General features: G+C 44.7%; 1 protein-coding gene across 3 annotated transcripts in view; it reads left to right on the top strand.

Moving 5' to 3' along the window:
* The window catches only part of PHKB (phosphorylase kinase regulatory subunit beta), a 601,073-nt gene that overhangs the window by 382,357 nt on the left and 193,333 nt on the right, over positions 1 to 25,383 (top strand). For all 3 annotated transcript variants that reach the window (XM_029608470.1, XM_029608471.1, XM_029608473.1), the window contains one exon: positions 13,142 to 13,300. In XM_029608470.1, coding sequence (XP_029464330.1) covers positions 13,142 to 13,300 — 159 coding nt within the window. The remainder of the gene's footprint in view (positions 1 to 13,141; positions 13,301 to 25,383) is intronic.

Genomic DNA, 25,383 nt, shown 5'->3' on the forward strand with positions numbered 1-25,383 from the left:
AACAGACGGCTCTTCCACTTCATCAACGTGCAAGTGGTCTGCGATGCTTGAATGCACATCCTGGATGTGGTTGCCAGGTTTCTGGGAGCCACGCACAATTCCTTTATACGTAGGCAATTGGGCTTCTTTGAAAATTTTGAGGATGGGCCTGTATGGTGACAGTTGGATGCAGGGTAAGTCACATGCTTCTTTTGCAATTACATCTCTGCCTATGTGTTTGTGCAAATGGCACGCAAATAGGGGATGGCTGGAGGGAAGGAAAGGATAGGTGCCATAGCAAGGCCCTTGTTCAGTTACATCTGCAGGCCATTGACCCAGGCCATGGCTTTTTCTCCTAATGCTTCAAAGGCCTGGTAATTTTTTGACTGCAAACAATGCACCGGCCCTAAAGCTTGCTGTGTGAGCATGCGCACTATTCACTACATCTTCATTTGCAAAATGTCCCCGTTCCTATCCTCCCCTTGGGAGCTATTTCAATCTCACTGGTGAATCACAAGCTTGAACTGTCCACACTGCCGGTACAGCATGATCACATGTGGGCCGTTACTGAGGCATCCTCAAAATTGTTGCCAACGGTTTCTGTATAACCTCGCACACCTTTACCACAAGCAGTGTCCTGTGCATGGCGTGACATATTTCCTGTGTGTGGGCTCACAAATGGGTTTCTTAGGAGGACAGACTACAGAACTGCTATGGACATTCGCATTCACACTATGAGGTACTGCTTTCGCAGCTAACACAGGTATGACAGCTCTTATATATTACCTCAAGGTTGTCAGACCACTACACACCAGTAGTTTTTGCTGGGTTGCGAGTGCCTGGCATGCAATTGTTGCAATACCCACATGATTTCATACTTCTGAACAGCTGAACTCCTTTTGGCTACAGCTAATCTGCACATATACTGCCCCATAACAATGTGATAGGCACTTAGGCTACGCCAATCAGTCTTTAAGGCTGACCAAAAGTACAGGTTACCTTATACAGTCTTATTGGATGCTGGGGTTAGCCACTCACATCTGCAAGTTACAATGGTATGATTACTACTACTTAACATTTCTATAGCGCTACATGACATACACAGCGCTGTACAAACATACAAAAAGATAATCCCTGCTCAATAGAGCTTACAATCTAATAAGACAAACATACAGGACAAGAGACTTAGTTAAAAGAAAATAAATTTAGTCAAGATTAAAAACAGACAGACTAAAATCAGTCCCGAAATCCAAGCAAAGACAGAGTATCAAGGAGAAGATGGTGATCAACAGTGTCAAAAGCAGCAGACAGGTCAAGGAGGCTAAGGATAGAATAAAGACCTTTGGCTTTAGCCATAAACAGGTCATTGAAAACTTTGGCAAGGGCTGTTTCAGTTGAATGTAGAGGGTAGAGTGGATCGAGAATGGCTTGAGATGTAATATAGCGGTGGTGAACAAGCACATTCAAGTAGTTTTGAGCAAAAGGGAGAAGGGATATGGGATGATAGTTGGCAGGACAGATAGGATCCATTGAGGATTTTTTAAGATGTATGATTACAGCACGTTTGAAGGTAGCAGGAACAGCGGCAGTGGAGAGTGATGATTGAGGATGTGACAGATATAAGGGATGACTGCAGTGGAGATGGAGCTGAGGAATCGGGTGGGGACAGGTTCAAAGGAACAAGTAGTGAATTTTCTGGAAGAGAGAAGACGAGCAGTTTTACCCCACTGTGACTTCAGGAAGGGAGGAGAGAGTGACGGAAGCTAAGGAAAGGTAGAGGAAAGAAGTGGGGGAGAGGCAGGTAAAGTGAAATAGTTGAGAACTCAAAACTAATTTTGTGAATCTTGTCATGGAAGTAGTCAGCCATAGTCTGGGCAGAGAGAGAAGGGGAGAAGGGAGGCAAAGGAATTTTGAGCAGGGAATTGAGAGTGGCAAAGAGACAGTGAGGGTTGGATGTAAGAGAGTTTGTCAGATGAACAAAGTAGTCTTATTTGGCAAGTGCAATAGCATACTGGAAAGTGGTCAGCATGAATTTGAAGTGTATGAAGTCTGCATGGGCACTGGATTTAGCCAGAGACGTTCTGCAGAGCGGATGCAGGAACGCGTGATAACGAATTGTAGGGGTGATCCAAGGCTAGGGTTTAGTGCGCCTTACAGTGTAGGTAAGAGGAGGGGCAAAAGCGCCTAAGGCTGAAGAGAGTATAGTATTGTAAGAAGAAACTACATCAACATTCAGACAAAGTTGTGGAGGAAAGGAGAGATGAAACAGCAGTGGAAAAAATGCAAGGGTCAACAGCTTGGAAATTCCTAAAGGTATAAGTGGTGACTGGGCGAGTCTATGGAGGAGGGTGGTTTAAGGTGAAAGTTATCAGGTGATGATCTGAGATCGGAAGAACTAAGGTGGCAAAGTCTGAGAGACAGCAGTTGGAAGCAGAGATTAGGTCAAGGCAGTGGCCAATCTGGTGAGTAGAGGTGGTAAGGCAGAGTCCGGGATCAAATGAAGAAGTTAAAAAAAGCAGTTTTGAGGCATAAGAGTTAGAGGGAGTCATCAACATGGATGATAAGGGAAGGGAAAGATGGGTTAATGGAGAAGGAAAGCCAGAATCAAAGTCAATGAGAAAGGAGGAGGGAGATTTAAAAGGGGCTCGATAGATGACAGCTAGCCGGAGAGGTAATGGAGTGAATAGGCGGATGGATGGGCTTCAAAGGAAGAAAAAGTGGGATTGAGGGGGGAGAAGGGGTTGAAATCTGCAGGAGAGGGAGAGCAGCAGTCCACCACCACAACCACCATGGCCTATCAGGCGAGGTATGTGGGAGAAAGGATCACCTCCATGACAGAGAGCAGCAGCTGAAGCAGTGTCCTCAGGGGAAAGCCAGATCTCTGTTAAGGCAAGGAGATGAAGAGAACGAGAGGTAAAAAGGTCATGAATTAAGCAAGCTTCTTGGAGATGGAGGTGCATTCCACAGGGAGCATGAGAAAGGAAGAGGGGGAAGGGGAATAGTGATGATTGGAGGGGTTACAGCTTGATATGGGACGATGGAGTGAAAATTGCCTTAAAGGGCCAGAATTGAGATTGATATCCTCTAGCTGAAAGAAAAAAGGAACAGAAGAATACGGAGATGATAGGCAGAGCTGTGCTGATAGCGACAGCAATGAGATGGTGTCAGGGATGGTGGAAAAGACAGGATGAGGGGAAGAAAACTTAGAATTTCAAGAGCAGTGGCCAGTGCAGATGATGGAATGGAAGGTGAGAGAGAATTTAGAGATAGGGGAGGGTTAACTTGATAGTAGTTGTGGTTTGCAGCAAGGAATAAGATTAGGGAGGATTAGCAACAGGAATAGAAAATATATAGGAGACATGGTGAATAAGAAGAGGTCTGCAAACACTTCAGAACCTGAGGGTGGTGTTCTAAATGGAAAATCTCAATTATAATTGATGAATCTAATTTAGATTTATTATATGATTATTATGATAATTACTAAAGAAAGCTAGACCAGAGACAGCAGGAGTCCAAGATTAAACAAGGACTGGATAGATTCCCTCTCTTTGCTCACGCCTGTTAAAAGATAGAGCACACAGCTGCACTCCCATTCCCACAGAGAGCCCCACAGTACAGCTGCCTTACAGCCAGACTACTGTTACATGTCTGCCTATTTTGAAATAATTGATCGGTATGATTGATGGTATGTTTGATGCCTTAAATCTATCATTGCCGCAGGAGATTCCGGGCATGGTTGCAGGACCTGGCTTCTCACCCCCGTAGCCATTCCCCATATGCCGGTAGAGACGAGGTACAACGAGGCCTATATATCCTTGGTTGTAAGTTATCTGTAAACCGGCACGATGTGCAAACGGTTGCCAGTATATAAAACAAAATAAATAAATAAATAAATGTGCTACCCGCTGTGTCTTCGAACGCACCTTCAGAGTTCTCAAAAGTCGCTTTCGCTGTTTGGACAAGACGGGTGGAGCTCCAGAGTTGCTGATATCGTGCTGCTCTACTGCGTCTTCCATAATCTTGCTGTACGCCACGGAGTACCAATGGAGATGTATCGGGATCCCCCATGTCTCCCCGCACGAGTCCAGGACGTCACGCTGAGTGGCAGCCAGATTCGCCAAAACCTTATTGAACGCTACTTTGCTTGATAGGCCTCACCTACTACTTCCCCCTCCAGCGGAGGGAGGCCAGAAGTCTGTTAGCTGCTGCTCTCCTCGCTGTCCTCTTTCTCTCACTGCTTTGCTATTTGGGTCACTGTGTAACAGAAAACACATATACCTACTCAGGATTTGTCTTGACAATGGAGTAGTAGATTGTACTTGAAAAGCTGTTGTGAAAGTAATGATGACATCAAAGACATGTGGCTGCCTCCATGTGTTCTTCCTGATAGTGACAGTAAAAGAGGCACATGTGGCAAAACACTTTGTGGCGTAGCTAGTGCAGTGTGGCTTGCCAGCCCTCCTTAGTGGACCCCGTTCGACCCCCCTCACATGTACATGACATACATCCACAAGTATGATGCCATCCCAGCTGGTCCTTGAGCACGGAGAGCTACATTTCTAGAAATTCTATAAATGTCAAATATCTCTGAAGCTTAAAAGGCACATCTGAAAGGTTCTGGTAGACAGTTAAAGGTTTCCCATGTCACACCCTCAATCCAACGTGCTAAAACCTGTGCATGTGAAGTGATACCCGTGTACTGGGTCTGCTTACTGTCAGATGGCCATGCCCACACAGAGCTGACACCACTGCCTCACCAGTTTAAGAGCCACTGCAGATTAGCAATTCCCAAGTGCATGCAGATTTACAGAATTATGTAGATCCAGTCCTGGTCTTTCTACCATGCGTGCAGGTCTTGATAGTTTTGTTTAGGCTTGCAAAACCTACAGGGAAATCTGATTAAATGCCTGCATGTAATGGCTTCCAAACCAGGACTGGTTGTACATGTCCAGAAAATTGGAGCCAGTTGGCAACAGTAATGGACACATCACAGTACTATAGTACCACACCTTCCATTACAGCCTTGGTGAAAGCTCCTGTACTACCTGATGCCATTCCCACAATGCACACAGCTCATTCCAAGCTAGCATTCCTCTTGGAGATGGCGTGCACCCTGACACAGTTGCACCCTACTACACCTAGGTATGCTATGTATAAATGGTAATGTGCAGAAGGTGAGGGCCTTGGCTTTCGTGATGTCATGTAGGTTGCATTTGCTTCTCATGGAGCCTACACCTGGGTGCACGTGGGGCTCTGTGAAGGCAGGATTGGGAATCAGATAGTGTCCTGTATTTTCCTAGCACCATCACAGTATGGTTTCTAAGCAGTCTTACAGCACCCACATCTCTCCTGAGCCAAGGTTCATTTCATACAGACCAACGGCAAGGTGTGTTTGAACCTCCAGCATTCATCTGTGCTGTCACACAAACCCTTACTCAGATATGGAAATGCAACGTTGCTGCAAGGCCCTTGTGCGTTATGCGTCACAGGTAGTCATGTGCAGCTGTTTGCATATATGTATGTACTCATATGCATGGTCTTTACCTTTTACCTACTACATCTTACAGTCCTACAGCGATCTATGAACACACCCTTAAAGCACATAGGCTGAGTAATCCTGCGCCAGACAGCTTGCAGATATTTCCATTCTTTCATGGTTGCAGGCCCTAGCTGATCCACAAGTGTGTCACAACTTCTGGGGAATCAGGAACAACTCTTCTCTAGGCTGTGCGTCATGTGGTGTTAGTCACTTCTACTGTTAGTGATGAGCAGGGCAGTGGACTCCTACACTGTCAATGAATTGCTCTGTGTATAGCATTATGGCTCCAGAAACTGTTGTCTGAAGAGGTAATGAGCCTACAAGCTGCCTCCATAGTTAATGAGACACAGTAGTGAATGTGTATAAGCTTACTGCTCCCAGAGCTCATGTGCTTTTAGTGTGATCCCAGCCCCTCAGGGGTCCATGTCAGTAGATCACAGTAAGTAGTTGTCATATATGCCTCTGACAAATGTGTTTTATGTTCCCAGCTACGGATAATGTTTGGGGAGAAACGATGCAGACTCCATCATTAGCAGTTAGTGACAAGCAGGCACAGACCTCACTGTTGTTAGATGACAAACACAGTAGGAATATGCGCATTGCACATGTGTAGGTGCAGGAAGTGCAGCCGGTCATCCGTACTTCAAACATAAGTGTGTGAGTGCATGACTGACGTGCTGTGTTTACCTGCGTCAGTCGCTGGGTGTATGGGTGCTGTTGCACTAAGAGGTCCCTCCCTTGCCATGGCAATCCGTACCCCTCAGCAGGCGGTGTGTGTGTGTGTGTGTGTACCTAAATTTAGCACACCCTGCTTTTGGACATCATGACTGAGTGGTAGCCCTCTTCAGAATGGGTGCTTCCGACAGGCCAGCGTGTGGGCTGTGGTAGGAATGGCCTCACGCGTTGTACTCTCTAATATTTCTCCAAGTACACTCGCAGTTTATACCTAATGTTCACCGAGGGGCAGAGGTGTGCAGGTCAGCAGCGTCGCACATCAAATATTCAGTCTTTCTTTACATTTGCCTTTTGTACCCACGGTGCACACCCCCCAAAGACAATGATGCTTTACCACCTAGTACTTATGCTATCGCTGTAGGCCTGATTCGGATGAGTGGTTTGCATCATGCTGCTTTACAGGCAGCATATATTGAGATACCTGGTCAGGGGTATGTGTGTGTGTGTTGCGGGGGGAGGGGGGGGAAGGGGGAGTTGGTTTGCTTGGCAGGAGCCAGAGATGTCCCGGAAGTCCTATTAGAGAGTCCCTTTTTGCTGTCACTGGTCTGCTTTGTCTCCTCTCCGTTGATCATATGCACGCTTGACACAGAGATTGGCACCTCAGCCCACATCTTTTCACACTCGCTCTGTATATGCTGCCAGGGTAGGGCTACCTTCCTTCTGCCCTATGAAAGTCAGTACCTTTCCTGTGCATACAGAGAGGCGGTGCACCTATATCTGCTGCAGAATCTAGGGGACAGGGTTTCCATAGCACTTTAGGTGTACACTGACCTAACTTTCCCTTCCTCCCTCTGCTGTGTACTTCCTGAGTGTTGTCCCAGAGAGTCAGCTGCTGTGTGACAAGTCTTTTCTCTACAATGTCCACAAGTGAAGAGCTGAGGCTGTAGAGGGCTGCTGCAGCACGGCAGTGGGCACACTTCCACTGACTGACTGCCATCCCTGCAGTGGGCCGCCTTCGGGAACTGGATGCTAGCCATAAGGTCATCCTTACCTTACACGTATTATATGGACACCCAAGCCAGGCCAGTACAGGGCTGCCAGCCAGTCTTTGGAAGTGTGCCCGCTCCTCTGTAGCAGCAGCAACAGCCCTCTATGCCCGTGGACATTGTGGAGAAAAGACAACTCCCTCACTCCTCCTCCCTGCTTGTCACACAGTAGTGGACAATGTGTCACAACACTCGGCAAGTACACAGCCGATTAGGTTTACTGTGAAAGCTGCAAATGTTTGCTTTCACATATCCTTTCTGTCATAATACAAATACGAGGGCCAAATACCAAGTGTTGTGTAATGATGACTCTAACGTCCCCTTAACACCACACAAGCTCCACACATACACAATAATCTGTGTTGGGCAGGAAGCTGCTGTCCCTGTCGTGTATAGGTCCCTGTAAGCAGGAGTGACCTAACAGTATGGTGTGTGAAGAAGGCAACAAGAGGCTGTAGTGAAGGACCCCAGTAATGAGCTGCCTCTTTTACCTCTGGCTCTCTTCCTTAGCCTGCTAGATAAGTGCTGAGTTTGAATGTGCCAGGGTATGTGAAGGGCAAACCTTGTACCTACTGAACCATTAGCACTAAAACCACACAATGAAAGGTGACAACCTGGAATTTTCTTTTTCAAAACTGTCACCACTTTATTAGCAAAGACATGTAGTGCACTGTCTTAGGTAATCACATTCTGCAAAGACAAGATAGCAAATAGCACAAAGCATTGTAAATTTAATGAACTGCACATTCTGTGTACACCTGCACATACATACTTAGAAATGGCATCATTACATATACAGGCTTAGTATCTTATCCTTTACACACAATCATGATTACAACTAAGAACATAGAAAGCGAAAGTGGCACCCTAATAGCTACAGTACTGCTGTAATGTTAGAGGTAACAGCGGCACTACTATGTGCTGTAAGCCCAAGGCCCCAGACAGCCCATGTTGAAAGAGTGCACTGAAGGGAACAGCAGCAAAGTTCAGTGTGGAGGCAGCAGGACCAAGAACAAACCAGCATGGAGGCAGCAGGACCAGCACTAGAGAGTATAGCATCGACATGTGAAGACCCAGCAGCATGGAGGCAGAAGGGCCAAAAGGAAGACCCAGCAGCATGGAGGCAGGAGGGCCAAGAGGAAGACCCAGGAGCATGGAGGCAGAAGGGCCAGGAGGAGACCCAGCTGCATGGAGGCAGCAGGAGCTGAGATGAGATGAGACACCAGTATCAGGCACAGGAGATAAGACGTGATGAGAAGAGGCAGCAGGTGGACAGAGAGTGCAGGCAACTTCAAGAAGACTGAAATATGGGCAGAGCATCGAGGAGACCTTAGTTAGGCTGCTGGATGACAGTGGTTGACATCTGCTCTGTGTGCTGGCACAGCAACTCTATAGTGAGGATGGGCCCAACTGGCTTCTTCCATTTAGATGGCATAGCAACTCTGTAGTGAGGACTGGCCCAGCAGCTTCTTCCATCTAGACAGCACAACAACTCTGTACAGAGGTCGGGCCAGGCTTGTTTTCCAAATGTTGTTCAGCCTTAGCCAGGTGATTCAGCTCTTCATCTCCCCTTGCCATGTCGTGGCTTGCCACTTTGGGGGGGGGGGGGAATCGTGGTTTTGAGGGGCCTACCCCTCTGGCATCTGACCTCACAAGGACTGTTGCGGGATGTGGAGTCTACTAATGCAGCAGAGGACTTTAAGGGCTGCTCTGGCATCCTTTGCAGGGTCTGGGTCAGAACATTGGTCATGTTGCTCATGGCAGCAACCAGTGTGGTAATGTTCTGCGTGTTTGCAGCTGTTTGCTGTTGGAGGATGTGGTTCTGCCTGTTTACAGACTTCCTGAGGTCCCATAGCTCTGCCCGTATGTGCCTGAACTTTCCGACATGCATTGTTTGCAGCTGGTGCTGATGCTCCAGCATCACCTCCTCTGTAGTTTGCAGGGATGTTGGTGGTACTGCCGGTGCTCGTGCCGGGATTTGTGGCTGCAATATGGGTATCTGCAAGCTTGTGGCTTCCTCCTGCCAAGGGCATGGTGGTTCCGGCTGGCACTGTGGTGTGCTGGATCGCAGTTCTGCTGTTTGTGGAGGCTCCCACTCCAAGGCTCATTTCCTCCATGAATCCTGAGAGGTTAAGGGAGACATCAGCAAGTGGGTTTGGTGAAATCAGCAGTTTCAGCATTACCAATGGGTCTGGAGCCTGTGGCTGTTTCTGCTCTTCCTCCTCCTCGCTGAACTGGGTCTGAGCATCCATGAGGAAGGGCGCATGGAAAGGTGGTGATGCGCGACTGGTCCCTGGAGCATCCTGTTGCGTCCGTCGGTCTCAGACGGCTTTGACCTCTGTGCCTCACCTTTCTTCATTCTCTCCCCTCAAGCCTTGGGAAGATGGCTGCTGCCGCATCTTCATGCCGCTCTCTCCGGCGTCCCCGGAACAGCAATGGCGACTGTGTTCGCCATGGATTTCCTGAGGGCCTCCTAGGGTGCGCACGCCACCCATGTCTTTATCCATGTCATGGCGGGAACCTCGGGGGCGTCCCCTCTGAGTGACATCACGCCATCCAGGTATTTAGCCTTCCCTTCGTTTGCTAAAAAATCGAGTTAGCAAGGACTAGTCTCGTACCGGTCTAAGCTGCTCTGCCGCTCCCAGCAGCCGCTGGAAGCTGTCTACCCTTTGGGGTCAACTCTAACCTGGGTACCCGCTCCTCGGGGGGCCCTTGTGCTTTCTTTTAGGTACCTATCTGGGATACCGGGTGCTCGCTCCTCGAGGGCCTGCTCTCCCTACCTTGGTGCCTACAGCTCTACTACTTCTGCCTACCAGGATATCATCAATACAGCTATCTACTACAGTGAGTAACTTAACTTCTCAGCTTGTGTTATCTACAGCTTCAGCGCTGGGAGTCTACATCCGGGCTCTCTCTTCCACTCTGCGCTGCCACATGAACGTGGAACTGGACTCCTCTCCTGAGGACCTCTGGACTACCTACAGACTCACTGCTGCCACCCGTGGGCAGTACCATCAAGCTGTACCCAAGAATCCACTCCAACATCTCAAAACCGTAACACATCCCTGCTGGTCTCTGGAGCCTCCTGGCTGAGACCGGCAGCTTCGTGAGCAAGAGCTGTGGAAACAAACCAGAAGACATAAGTACCAATGGCAGCAAGTATCCTTTTTTCATTTGGCATCAGAGGTGCACTTTGCTTCTTTGCATTGTGAGCATCTTATGCCAAATGTGTACACCCATTGCAGCGTGCCCATTTAGGGGTGAGGTCAACTTAACTGCAGTGGCTCGCATGGTGTTCAGCCTCTCAGCCATGCCCTCGAAAACATCTGGTCCCAGCCTTTCAACGAGTTGCTCCTCCATCTTGGTCAGGATGATGGGACAAGGGGCTCCTCCTCTGTTGGTACTTGTTTCGGGCTGCTTTTAGCTGGGCCTTTATATCGTGGTACCTGTGTGTGATCTGCTCTAAGCTTCTTGCCACTCTGCTGCGTCTGGTGATGGACTGTGCTATGTTCTGCTAGATCTAGCCCTTGGCTGCTTTGGATAATTTTGCAGCACCCCTACAATGTCCATATCGTTCTGCGTGCTGAACTTTATGGCCCTGAGATGAGGGTGTGGTGCTGCCCAGCTGCCTGAAGGAGGTTCCACTTCCTCTTCTGGAGAGGTGTCCTCCCTTTCCTCACTCTCCATCCCACTCCCCTCTCCCCTATTTTCCTCCTTTCCCCTCTGCCCTCTCTGACTATTCCTAGCCTGCTATTCTCCTCTCTCTTTTCTTGCCTGCCTTTCCCCTTCCCCCTCCCCGCATCCTCCTATCCCTTTCCTCCTGCCTATCTGTATTCCTATCCCTACTCCTACTCCCCCTTCCCCTGGCACTCCTGCCCTTCTCCTCCCCCTCCTCTCCTCACAACTCTCCTCTCTCCCCACACTTGTCATGCTCCATTCTCTACACACCTCCGCACTCCTCTACTCACCTCCTCACTCCTCTACTCACCTCCTCACTCCTCCACTCACCACCACGCCTCAACACAAAGACAGACAAACTGCAATAACAAACAAACACTTTCACTCCAACAAAGAAGACAAAAGACAAAGGTAATGGTAAACAGAAGGCAACAGAAAACAGGACAACTCACTCAGCTAATCTGAAAATATGCCTCTAAACTCCAACTAACACCAACTTCCACTCTCACCAATGCCTGACACACCTTCAAAGAGGCACATGCAAGAAGCCTATATATATATAACTACAAGAAAAAATAGCGCTGTGCGCGATGCCGCAATGCTGCATACAGTAATTAACTATGCAGTGTGACAGGCCGCTAATTATCCTAACTTTGCCCTTTTTGTTTTTTGCTATATTCATAGCAAAATGATGAATCTAGGCCTTAATTTGTGCTGGATGAGACATTCAAAGCTCTGAGCAGCCCCTGCAAGCCTGTAGCTTCCATTTCATGGCCTCATGACCAGAAACGAAATATGCCACCCCATTACATTTTTCTATTAAATATAATTACTCCACTAGCATTACCCCACTCACACACACCCCTTGCTGATTTCAAGAAAATCAGAGAGAGCCTTGTTCTATGTATGAATTTACTCTCTGAACAGTGATGCAGGTGGCCCAGAATATGGAACATGCAGGACAAATCCATGTCATGGAAAGGGAGTGATGTGCTACAACATTCTCTTCCAGATGGAGTAACATAAAAGGCTTTTCATTTGCTCATAAGAAAAAGGGAATATTCTGTCACAATTAGAAATGTGCCTGCATCTCTATACTCAATTTTCCAAAAATACTAGTTTTCTAATCAATCTATGACCAGTGTTTTCACATTTTTCATTTTGAGCAGTCATTTAGGAATTCTTAAACTATTTTCAGTTGGAACCAATTTTAGGGCTCATTTCATGAATAAGTGAAATCCTCTTACAGCTTGATCATCAAGGAGGTGACCTGGAAGAATAGCTTCATGTACAATACCTATTCTGTCTATGCAGTATGAATGAAGCGGAATATGTTGAAACCTCACTCCCATCCATGTTTGATTTCTGAGTTTTCAGCAAGGCTTGCCATTTTCATATAATGCACATGCAAATATTCTTTCTTTTATGCTATCCTTGATGCATGCAAAAAGAATACTCTAGGGGAAAAAAAAATCTTATGAGACTATTTTCTAGAAATATGTTCATTAGTTTGTACCGCTTTGGGTTCTTCTGCAGGGAAATAGCCTTTGCATATGGCAGGGCTGTTTCTGGTCATCTTCCTTCCAGCAATTTTTAAATAAATCACTAGCAGGGAATGGAATTAAAAATAAAACAATAAACATGTGGCTTTCAAATTGTTCATTCTGCGTGCTTCAGAATTTATTTATTTTTTATAAATATATTTATTGTGAATTGGAGTTTGTTAAAAGACTCACTGTTTTGAATTTTAAATGGTATAAGAAGGGGACTTTTTAGAGAGGGATATCTCTACAATATTTTCTTCAATTTTGTACTGTAGTTTTGCTGTTTGTAAAGCTAAAAACTCCTCTGATTTCTAGTAATAGAGCTGACAGCGTTCCTTAAGTTAGAAAAGAAAATCAGGCCTGTCTTTCTTTTGGCTTTCCTAACGGTGCATCCCTTGGTGACTCACAGGCGAGTATTCAGTGACCTGCTTTTTGAGTCCCCAGCCGCATGTTTGAAATTTCAGACAAAATTCAAAAGACTAGCTGCAGCAGTATTTAGCTTTGTGCTCTGAATCCTGCAGGCTGCTCTGAATATTTCTTCTGTTTTGTGTCGTGTGGCAGTGATTTTCATCTCTGCATTATACTGATCAGAAGCTGTGGAAGTAAATCTGTACAGTGTGTGCCACGCTAGGGCTTTTGTGCTGTTAGCTGATGGTTTTGTTTTGTTTTTTTATATATAGGATACCCTGTGGTACCCAAATACTATTATGTGCCAGCTGATTTTGTCGAAGCTGAAAAAAAGAACCCAGATAGCCAGAAGCGGTTTCCTAGCAACTCTGGACGAGATGGGAAGCTTTTCCCCTGGGGCCAGGCCCTTTATGTCATTGCAAAACTTTTGGGTGAGTACACTAGGGCAGGACGATGAAAAGAAATCATTTTGGATACCAGTGAGTAATATGTGGGCATGCTGTTTGTGTTGTTTGGTTAGTATTTTAATGACTTTTCCTGAGCAGTAAATGGGTGCCTAGGTATTTTGTATTATCACTAACCCCTACTGTATATTGATAACAGCATCTTTAATCGATAGGAATTTATTTTTTGGTTTTTAGTGTCTTGCTCTGCTCCATTAAGCAACCATGTGCATAGGGCACCAAGGGAAGGGGACACCACAGTGCTGAAAATTTTCATATTTTTTTCTGTTGTCCCCTAGTTATAAGTAAATAATTTATTTATATTGCTTACTGCTGTTTAGTGTTAAATCAAAATTAAAAAAAAAAGTTTATATTTAATATAGTTGTAGGGTCTGGCCTGGAAGAAAATGTAATTTTTAATCTATTTCACCTTCAGCACTTATTGTCAGTTAAGCAATGGAAGGTCCGAGGGCACCACTGTGCTTGGGGTATCAGTTGGCCCTAATCCGCCCTGGCTCTGATTATAGTGCATGCTCTTTATAGTTTCGGTACACAGTTGTTGAGTACTTTTATATTGCTTTATTCCAAGAATGGGAATGAATACTCCAGCAGATGAGAAACTTTTGAGTTAAATGTGAGTTATTTTACCCACAGAGGGAAAGCTTGAATTAGCTTTGTTAACCTGCCCTTGGATGCGCGTTTTCCCTTACCCCTTATTCAGTAAGGGGCGGAAAACGCGCGTCCAACCCGCGGCACCTAATAGCGCCCTCAACATGCAAATGCATGTTGATGTCCCTATTAGGTATGCCCGCGCGACACAGAAAGTAAAATGTGCAGCCAAGCCACACATTTTACTTTAAGAAATTAGCGCCTACCCAAAGGTAGGCGCTAGTTTCTGCCGGCACCGGGAAAGTGCACAGAAAAGCAGTAAAAACTGCTTTTCTGTGCACCCTCCAACTTAATATCATGGCGATATTAAGTTGGAGGTCCCGAAGAGTAAAAAAAAGTAAAAAAAAAATGTAAAATGAGCCGGCGGCTGTCGGGCTGAAAACTGGACACTCAATTTTGCCAGCGTCCGGTTTCCGAGCCCGTGGCTGTCAGCAGGCTCGAGAACCAGCATCGGCTGTCAAACCCGCTGGCAGCCACCGCTCTAGGTCAAAAGGAGGCGCTAGGGCGCACTAGTGTCCCTAGCGCCTCCTTTTGCCCGTTTCTACCGCACCACCTAATTTACGTACTGAATTGCGGCATCGGCGAGTGGCCTTTCGTCCGCTCTCCCGCGGACTTTACTGAATCGGCCCATTAGTGAATTGGTGTTTACAGTCACACAAGCAACTTGGTTGAATCACAGAAAGAACCTTTCTGGTTTACAGAACAGTCTGGTCACAATTTTATAATTCAGATTATTTTCAAAGGGTAATTTAGTTAGTTTTGATTGGACTAACAACACGTGATGTTAATATTATTGGCTCAGATACACGTATTTAAGATAGTAAATTAACATGTTGGGTTTTTTTCTATTAATGATTTACTGCTACCTTAATTTTTCTGAAAAACATTAAACTGAATGTGCCTGCCTGGTATAAGAATTTTTTTCTTTGAAAGAGGAAACTGCGCATTGGTGTTTTCCTCCTGCTCCTTTTGGGCCTCTACAGGAACGAAAACATAATGGGACCATCTATAGCTATCAGGACATTTTTAATCCTCTCCTCCTATCTTGCCCACACATCGCAGTTGCAGTCCTTGGGTAGGGACCGTGACCATGGCCCCTTCTGGAACCCAGGGCATGGGCATCCTCAGTGTAGCCGATGGATATTGCTGTTACACAAAGGCCAAGACGCCCTCCCCCTAAGGGCTCTCAGTGCTGACCCTGCAGCATCCTCAGCCATGACTAGCACGATAAGCAGAGCCCAGGCTCAGAAACTGAACCCAGGGTCTTCTGCATGACAGCGCAAAGCACTCTCACTGAGCCATCGAATTGACGCAAAGATTTGTTTGTAAAATAGCTTAAGTTCCTGTGGTTATAATAATCTGTTCACCGTTTTGTATAAGTTAAGAAAATGTGCTGTTCAGAGCTTAAGCAGAGGGCTGCACAGGTGGCCAAATCATAGCAAATATGATAATAACGAGCATGTAACACAGCATTTCAGGCTCACTTGGCTGCTAATTACAGAATGCATTATCAGCATCATTAAAGTATACATGAACCTGACTATCCCTTTTCTGGTGTTCGGTTGACATGTGTCCTCAATAGAGAAAGGCCAGCAACCTGCACTGAGCTTAGAATGGCCGTAATGTCAGCATGAAATAGGGGCAAGAAAGAGGAATAATCACAGACACCTCATGCTCATTTGCATACTTTCTAAAACATTCGGCTTGGCTCCACTTAGGACAGTGTTCCCAATCAGTGTGTACCAGGAAAAAGTCACCACTATCCGATGCTCAAATCCAGATTAGTCCCACAGCAACATGAGATACCAGCAGAGGCTCTTAACCTTCACCCTACCAACATATTTTACGTCACAATCTTACCAACTGGGGTCCAAATGCACCCCATGCAGTTTTGTTGATTGACCTTTAAAATCATTGTCATTGAACATGCCTTATTATTTATTTCAATATGGAAAACAAAAAGAAAATTTTCACCAATTTTTCTTAATATTATTAACATGACTTAAGAGAAATCTGTTCATTTCTTATTCACAAATTATAAATGAAACGAATAGAATTGACTTAGACATGAAATTTTGCATTGCATTTTGAAGACGAAATACAATAAAAAAACTAGTGTTGCTCAGTGTTTGTGAATGTTTCTAAACTAGTGGATAGATTAGTGGGCTACGAACTCAGAGACCCAGGTTCAAGTCCCGCTGTCGCTCCTTGTGACCTTGGGCAAGTCACTTTTCCCTCCATTGCCTCAGGTACAAACTTAGATTGTAAGCCCTCTGGGGATAGAGAAATACCTACAGTACCTGAATGTAATCTGCTATGAAGTGCTGAAAAAAAAAGTGCGAAAAGCGAAATATAAAAATCTAAATAAATCTACTGTAGGTTTAGATGCATTCGTCACAACAGGCTTTTTGTGTACTGTGGTAACAGACGGGCTTTCTGCAAGAGCTGCATATCTGACAAACTTTCTTATCAACCTCTCTTGGACACAGTGCACATCTTTCTTTTTCCTTTTGCAATGTCCTTGTGGTCAATTTGTGGAACTGCAAGTTCAACTCCTACCATCTTCATGGCTAACTGGATTGGTTCCTGAAGTGTCTGTGTACTGGATCTATGCCTGATTTGGGGCATAACTAGTTGATGCCCAAGTTCTAAAAGAAATATTTTCCGCCTTCACTTTCCTTCAGACAGTTTCCATTCTGGAAACTTTGCCATCCATATGATAAAAGCAGCAACAGCACCAGCATCAACACAATTGCCAAACGGTACAACAGGCCAATTTGTGTACATTGTTCTTGATGTGAACAATGTACACAAATGGTCCAGATTATCTATACCACTCTTTGTGGCATTATAATGAAGGATGATTTGTGACTTTCTTTTTATCACCCTCTACAATTTCATCATGGTGAATACTTGACAGTACAAGAACAGATTTATTCTGCTTGGGTACATATGACACTAAGGTCAGTTTATCCTTTGAATCGTGTTCTTCCCTGTTGTAGGCTGCTTTCATTTCATTTGGAATTTCAGGTCTATTTGATCGAATCGTGCCTAAATATGTCAAGCCATTCATCAGGAGATCTTCAGCCAGCTGATCAGATGTAAAGAAATTGTCAGCCATTACATTCCTACCACTTCCATGCCATGGAGCAACTAGCTCCTTGACAACACGAGCGCCCTGTCCCACAGCACGTTGTTCACTTGTTTGATGTCCCAGATAAACCTCACTTTTCAAAGGATAACTCGTTTCTGCATCACAGTACCACCATATTTTGATGCCATTTTTAGCCTGTTTGGAAGGTATGTATTGGCAGATCCACACCTCCCTCGGAAGGCCACCAACTGTTCATCCACACACAGATCTGTGACTGGGATACAGAATATCAGCAGTTGTGCTAGAAACAGCAACCAGAAATCACAGAATGGAGCCAATTTTTCAGTGGCTCATCTATCAGCACGAGTTGCACTATTGTCAAATTATATGTGTTTCAGGATATTGTTGAATCTGTTTTGGGATATAGTTGCAGTAAAGACAGGTCTCCCTTCCTTTTCTGACCACAGTGATGCAGCTGGTTCATGATGTGATTTATGCAGTCCTGCCAGGAGAAATAGACCCACAAAAGCCTTTATCTCGTTGCTGTCAACATTATTCCAGTACTTTCTTTGGTCAGGATTACTGTTATTCCATTCAGTGAACTGATGACTAGCTTCTCGATTGGTTTCCAGGACTAAGATTGAACATTTCTGGTGTTATAAAACATGTGAAAGCTTCCACAGGTGAAGAACAGGTGACAAATTTTGTAATTCCAGGTTGTCTGTTTATTTATTTATTTATTTAAGGGTTTTTTATATACCGAGGCACGTTTGCAAAACATCACCTCGGTTCACAATGTAACATAACTTAGCAACACGCTTTACAATAATAACATTAACAGGGAGAGGGTTAACAAAGGCAGGGGATGATAATACGAGAATTATATACATATGTACATGTTAGTTTTAACAAGTGAGTTAAACAAAGCAATCAGGATAATTAGCAGGGGAAAGTAATAAAGTGAAGGGGAAGAAGAGGAGTATACCCACAGTGGGTGGGGGTTAGGGAGAGAAAATAGAAAGGGCGAGGGTCAGTTGGGCGGTCATGTCGCATCTTTGGGGAGAGTCAGTTCGTTAGTCAGGGTAAGCTAGTTTGAACAGCCATGTTTTAAGATTGTGCTTGAATTTTTTGTGGCAAGGTTCCTGGCGTAATTGGGAAGGCATTTTATTCCAGTGGGCGGTTCCTGCTATGATGAAGGATCGCTCTCTAAAGGTGGTATGCTTCATGAGCTTAGGAGAGGGTATTTGGAGTTTGGCCAGGTGATGCGTTCTTGTGGGTCTTGTCGGAGTGTGAAGCAGGAGGTGTTCTGGGAACCATTGCATGTCATGGTTATGAATGGCTTTGTGTATGAGCGTGAGTACTTTATATACTATCCTGGAGGTTACGGGGAGCCAATGTAATGATTGAAGGACGGGAGTGATGTGGTCATGATGGTGAGTGTTGGTAAGAATGCGTGCCGCGGCATTTTGTAATAACTGTAGAGGTTGTAGAGTACTTTTTGGTAGGCCTAGGAGGATAGCGTTGCAATAATCAAGTTTGGACAGGATCATAGCTTGCAGAACTGTGCGGAAGTCAGAGGTATGTAGAAGAGGTTTGATTCTCTTCAAGGTGTGGAGTTTGAAGAATCCGCTTTTTATGGTGGCTGAAATGAATTTTTTGAGGTTAAATTGGTTATCTATCATAATGCCAAGGTTGCGGACTAGTAGGGTGGGAGGGCAACTGGGTAGTGAGGGTGTGGGGGAGAGACTGCGTGAAGGGTTGTTAGGAGGGGAAAGAATGAGTAGCTCTGTTTTGTTAGTATTGAGTGCTAGGAAATTCTCGGAGAGCAATTTATTTATCTCAGATAGCGCAGAGTTCCAGATCTTCATTGCGTTTGCAATGGAATAAACTGTTGTCTGTTGTCTTGAACTCTGTGTTCATGATGTGATTTATTGTTGTCTGTTGTCTTGAACCCTGTGTCTACCTGTGTTTGGTGCATCTTTATGCCAAATTGTGCCATTTCTTCCAATTATTTTATTTTTTTATTTATTTATTTAAGGTTTTTATATACCGGCAATCATGAGCACATATCTTGCTGGTTTACATGAAACGGGGGTGCATTAATAAACATCAAACTCAAAACTGTGGTGACCGAAGGAGATAGTTACAATTAACAAGGGTCGCAGAACTTGGAGAAGAAGGAAGAGAAAGGAAAGAATAAATGGTTAGACAATATACAAATTAAGTTAAATACTATGTACAAATGGCATGGTTAATGGATTATGTCCTTGGATTATGTCTTTAGATTGTGACTGGGAAAGCTTGCTTGAATAACCAAGTCTTAAGTCTTTTCCTGAAAGTTGGGAGGCAGGGTTCCAGTCTGAGATCTGTAGGAATGGAATTAGAGTGTGTGGTGTTGATTCCTGTAAATGTCCACTGGAAGAACTAAGGTTGAGCTGACCACGACCCCTGCCACATCCATGGCTCTGTGTGCCACAAGTTCTAAGTGCCCTTGATGGACATTTTCCTATGGGAGGAATATCATTTGGTTGACTAATAGGTGGCTGACCGGATTGTGTCACTATGTTCCGATAGCTCTATATGATCAACTATATGATCAACTTGCCAGGTTCTTGTGGCCTGGATTGGCCACTGTTGGAAACAGGATGCTGGGCTTGATGGACCCTTGGTCTGACCCAGTATGGCATTTTCTTATGTTCTTATGTTCATCAAAGTTGTCTATATCTTCAAAATCAGAGTCATCATTATCCTCGAAAATTGCTTTCAGAACATCTGCAGTAGAGTACCGAGCATATTTCTGCCTAGAAGACCCTCTTGTAGACATTTTTACCAACTGAAAATGCAAAGAATCAATAGTTTAGTTATACATTTTTAAACTTGCTTAATTGAAAGTCGCAAATTCTGGGGTCTTTTTGGACCCCAAATAATAAATAGCTGCTGTAGGAAGAATAAAGTAGAATAATTTAGAATAACATTTGAATCAGACAATACCATAGGCTAAGTGACAAATTCCTAAAATGACGGCAGAAAATAATTTCTGGTGTTTATATAGCGGAAGCACATTAGTGCATGGGGTCCAGTTGGACCCCAGTTGATAGGATGAAGGTTAAACATGCAGGAGTTGCTTTCTGAAGGCATGTGCAGTCAAGTGTGCCCCTCCTTCCTTTCTACAGAATAAGCCCCGACATATGAGAATTAACAGAAAGAATGCAAGGCATGGAAAGACGTGCTCCACTTTGTGCAGCACACACGTTTCACACAGCATCTCCTCCTCTTCCCTCTTCCGACCTCTACCAGGGCTGAGTAAGATGGGGAAAGCATGAATTGAGCACTAGATGTGACTTGCTAAGTGATGGGAGCTACCGCAGTGGAGGACAGTCTCATGAAGCAGCCAAGGTAACTAACCAGTCTGGCTGCCCACACAACACTGACTTTTCCCTTCTCCTGCACTTGCACATAAAGAGATGGGTTCATGTGTGTCTCTGACCCCTCTCTTCCTTTTCTTTTAAAATTTTGGAGACTGTTGAGGCTTTCAGTGCTTCCTTAGCTCGCCTTTTAGCCATATGAACCCTCTCCGTGTCTGTGGTGCCTGCTCCACAGAAGTTGGTGTGCCGCACAACGCTTTTGTTAATGTAGATGTGCCTTGGGCTTGAAACAGTTGGGAAACACTGACACAGAATAAAAGGTAGAAACACCTAGCATGCACATTTAAAAAAAAAATAGAAGTAGTGTTAACAGGGCAAACATTACTTTGAAAGAAATAATGAAGGCAAGGTTTAGATTGTTCTGTCCAGTGAGGATGGAATAATAAGATCTAAACATTTGAGGATCCTAGAGAACTGCAATGTTGTATTGATCCACTTTCAAAAAAACAAAATGGAGTTTCAGTGAATTCACATGTGCTGAAGAAGACAAATGAAGAATACCAGTGAGACAGTAATTTCTGTGTAATATAACCCTGGCTAAGAGACACTATGGTGACTTTTGATTTGCAGTGTTATAATCGCAGACAAGAAGCTGTATATGAATTCATGCTTAAGTAAGGTTCTGGATTACATCAGGACCAAATACAAGCAATCTTTGAGGGCCTGAGAAACTTAGTAAGAATTGCTGAGAGTCACTTATGTGAAACTCGTAGAGTTTTAGGTCTGCAGGCAGTTTTTGTTACCGGGGACTGTAAAGTCTGGAATGTTTTTACCATTAAAAAAAAAAAAAAACTGAGGCCCATAATTCTTCTACACAATTTATGTATTTATTTAACTGATTTGCGTGAAAAATCTTCCAAAGATTTCCCATGAAGCGTAATGGGCATGCAGAGAATAATTTGTGGCAATTCAGATCTATATGGAAATCATGCAGATACGTCTTTTTTTTTTTTTAATTTATACTTTATTAAATTTCTTAATATTTTCCAATGAAATAAGAATAAGAATATTGTGAATTACATCAACATAAAGTAGGCAATCTTATTATATAAGTAAAAGAAAAAACAAACGTAATATCACCAAATATAGTCCACATTATGGGAAGCACAATCATTAAACAATATTCAAGAAAATATTCAACTGATAATTCAGGAGATATATAATATTTTGCCAAACTAACTATTCAACTTGGAAGCTGCTATAACCCTATCCACCTTTATCTAAAAGGAAAGTTTCCAGATGACCAGGATCTGAGAAAACAAATTTATTCTTTTGAAATGTGATCAAACACTTGCAGGGATATTTGAGAAAGAAAGTAGCCCCTAAGGTCAATACTCTCTGCCTCATTGAAAGAAACTGTTTCCTTCTATGTTGTGTACTCCTGGAAACATCTGGGAACATTTGCACTAGTTGACCACAGAAAAGTAAACTTTTATTTTTAAAGTATTTTTGTAACACCAAATTTTTTTGCTGTTCTAAACTAAAAGTCACTATTAAAGTGGCTCCAGTTTGAATATTATCTTCTGAAGCCTCCAAAAAGGATGTTAAATTGGGGCTATCAGGTACAAGAACATCCATTCCCCCATCTAATACAGCCACAACTCTTTTTAAATTTGTAACATAGTAAATTTTTGATATAAGAAATCGTTAGTATTACACAATATTTCCTTCACATATTTTTTAAATAATTCTTGTGCTGAAAGTAATCTAGTGATAGGAAAGTTTAAGAGACGCAAATTTTTGCTTCTCATATAATTTTCCAGTCCTTCTATTTGTTTATATATAATCAATGAATCTTTAATAAAGGCTTTTTATGGGTTCAGATCCGCCTGCCCGACAATGGCCATGTTTCGGCAATACTCTGCCTGCTTCAGGGGCCTCGGGGAAATCTCTGCTGTGTCCGATATATGGGTCCACCGATGGAAAAGCACATCATTTTATTTTCGCGTGTCTAATCTTTAAAGTGAGCGGCACCTTCATTTTCTGATCCCCCATGTAGTACTGAACAGAACAGTACTACATGGCCAATGACCATTGTCGGGCAGGCGGAACTGAACCCATAAAAAGCGGCAGCGATCAGCATTTTTAAGATAAGTACTCGAGAAAGAAAAAATAATCCACAGGTGGGTTGGATAGTGCGCCGGGAAAATAAAAGCACAGAAAAAACAAAAAATTATATAAAAAATTGTTAATTAAAGAATAAAACACGGGAGCCATTAAACAGGACAGCCGCAGAGTGGTTGTTCTAAAAATAGCGACCGTGCACAAACCACACATCAAGGGCTTTCCTTGACGTTTGGCGATGAGTTCCTATCCAGGCAGGAGTTCCATGAAGTTTTGTTCGACTACAGGGCATCAATGGAGGATCAAACAGTGAAGGAATCAAGGACTGGATCGTTCCCGTGGCGAGGAGAGCTCATCCTCCCCACACTCATGGAAACTAGTACCCATGGACCCAAGCTAATCTTCATCTGTGATGCCCTGGATGATGTAACCTTCCCTCCTACTTTTCAGCTTTCTCTGACAGTGCAGTCTCCTTAGGAGAGAGGGTGAGCATGAGCCTGGGCAATTAGCTTTCCTGCTGTACCATGCCTGACATTGGTTGCCCATGCACATCGATGACGGACCACCAATAGATGCTGGAATGTTGTGGATGCCGTTGAGCGCCATGGACATTTTCAACTCCATTGAAGCGCCATGGCTACCCTTAGTATCATTGAACGTTGAGCGCCATTGAACGCTGTGGATGCTGTCGGGCACCATGGATACCATCGACACTATTGAGCATCATGGGTGCCTTCGTATGCCAGGGTTGCCATCAGACCCATCATGCCCCAGGGACTCCTTCAATATCGTCAAGTGCCATGAATGCTGGTGAGTGCCTGTGATACTGTTCACACCGCAGAGAGACTTCGGTGCCTTCTTATTCCATGGATGTTGTCAGGTACCATCAAACACCTTGAGCACCATGGATGCCATTTAATATCATCAAGCACCATGGAGCTGTCAACACTGTCTAGCATTGTTGACACTGTACAGGTGGGCACTGGTGAGCATAATGCCACCAAGTGCCATGGGTGCCATCGATGCAGTCAGGTGCCAGAGGCACTGTTGACTGTGAATACCACTGATGCCATGCATACCATGACTGCAGTGGAATGCCGAAGGTGCTGTAGAGCACAGTGGGCACCATGGGGGTGACACCATCAAAGAGAACCTCCAAGCAACATAAGATAACACCATTGGAACATAAGAGTATAAGAAATTGCCATGCTGGGTCAGACCGAGGGTCTATCAAGCCCAGCATCCTGTTTCCAACAGAGGCCGAACCTGGCAAGTACCCAAACACCAATGTTGCCAGTAATAGCAGAGGCCATTCCCTAAGTCAGCTTGATTAATAGTAGTTAATGGACTTCTCCTCCAAGAACTTATCCAAACTTTTTTTAAACCCAGCTACACTAACTGCACTAACCACATCTTCTGGCAACAAATTCCAGAGCTTAATTGTGCATTGTGTGAAAAAGAATTTTATCCGATTAGTTTTAAATGTGCTACTTGCTAACTTCATGGAATGCCCCCTAGTCCTTCTATTATCCAAAAGTGTAAATAATTGATTCACATCTACTTGTTCGAGACCTCTCATGATTTTAAAGACCTTTATCATATCCCCCTCAGCCTTCTCTTCTCCAAGCTGAACAGAACAGTACTACAACTACTTATATTTTCCAACCTCAATTACTACAATGCTTTACTCCTCGGCCTACCCCTTACTACCATACGTCCGCTCCAAATATCAATTGCTTATTGTGACTGTATTGTTTCATAATTCAATTTGTTGTTCCAGGTTCTTTCACGGTTAATGTTCAATGTATAGCCTACAGGCATGTTTTACGTTCTTTGTAAACCGGTTTGATTTGTATCTAATGCAGGAAGATACCTGTACCTGTCATTTCAAATGTCATTTGAAATGACAGGTACCAGGAAGTGGAGCCCAACTTTAAGCAAAAGAAAAGGATCAGAGAAGTATCAGCCAGCCATTAACAGCAAGGGTCATGATTTAGCAAGACAATTCCCCTAGGGGAAAAAAATACAATCAAAGCAGACCAAAAGAAAAACGTATTAGGAAGGACCTGTTGTTTCCAAGCATAACCTAAACTCTTGCCTGCCCAACCTAAAATCCAACGCACCGGGAAAGCCACTCTTCAGATTGCGAATAATCCCATCACTGGAAGGACGAAAGATTTTTTTTTAAGCGTCCCAGTTCCTCTCTCCGCTATGTCAATGCATTCTCCTTTCCACTGCAATGTGAACAGTATTCTGAAAAATAACTTTCAACCCCAGGGTGGTGGAGCATTGTTGTGCTTGATAAAACCTGCACTCAACAGGATCGGGCAAACTTTCCTCCAGCCCCCGCTTCACCTGCCCTGGCCGCATCCATGGGTGCCGGTCTCCGGAGCAGCCCCAGTCCTCTCTCCCCTCCTCCTGGGGGCAGTCGGCGGCGAGAGTGGCTTCAGCAGCCCGGGGCGGATCGGGCGCTCCCCATGCGAAGCGGCTTCCAGCAGCCCTCGCCGGCGATGGTGAATGAGTGCACGCCGTGACCTCGGACGTCCAGCCAGGCGCTCAGGTCACAGCGTGCGTTCATGCACCTTCGCTGCCATGAGCGCATGCCGTGACCTCGGATGTCCAGCCGGGCACTTAGGTCACGGCGTGCGTTCATGCACCCTCGCCGGCAGGGGCTGCTGGAAGCCGCCTCGCATGGGGGAGCGCCCGATCCACCCCGAGCTGCTGAAGCCATTCTCGCTGCCGGCTGCCCCCGGGAGGAGGGGAGAGAGGACTGGGGCTGCTCTGGAGACCGGCACCCATGGATGCGGCCAGGGCAGGTG

Source organism: Rhinatrema bivittatum, chromosome 7, assembly GCF_901001135.1.
Source record: "Rhinatrema bivittatum chromosome 7, aRhiBiv1.1, whole genome shotgun sequence".
Lineage (NCBI taxonomy): Eukaryota > Metazoa > Chordata > Amphibia > Gymnophiona > Rhinatrematidae > Rhinatrema > Rhinatrema bivittatum.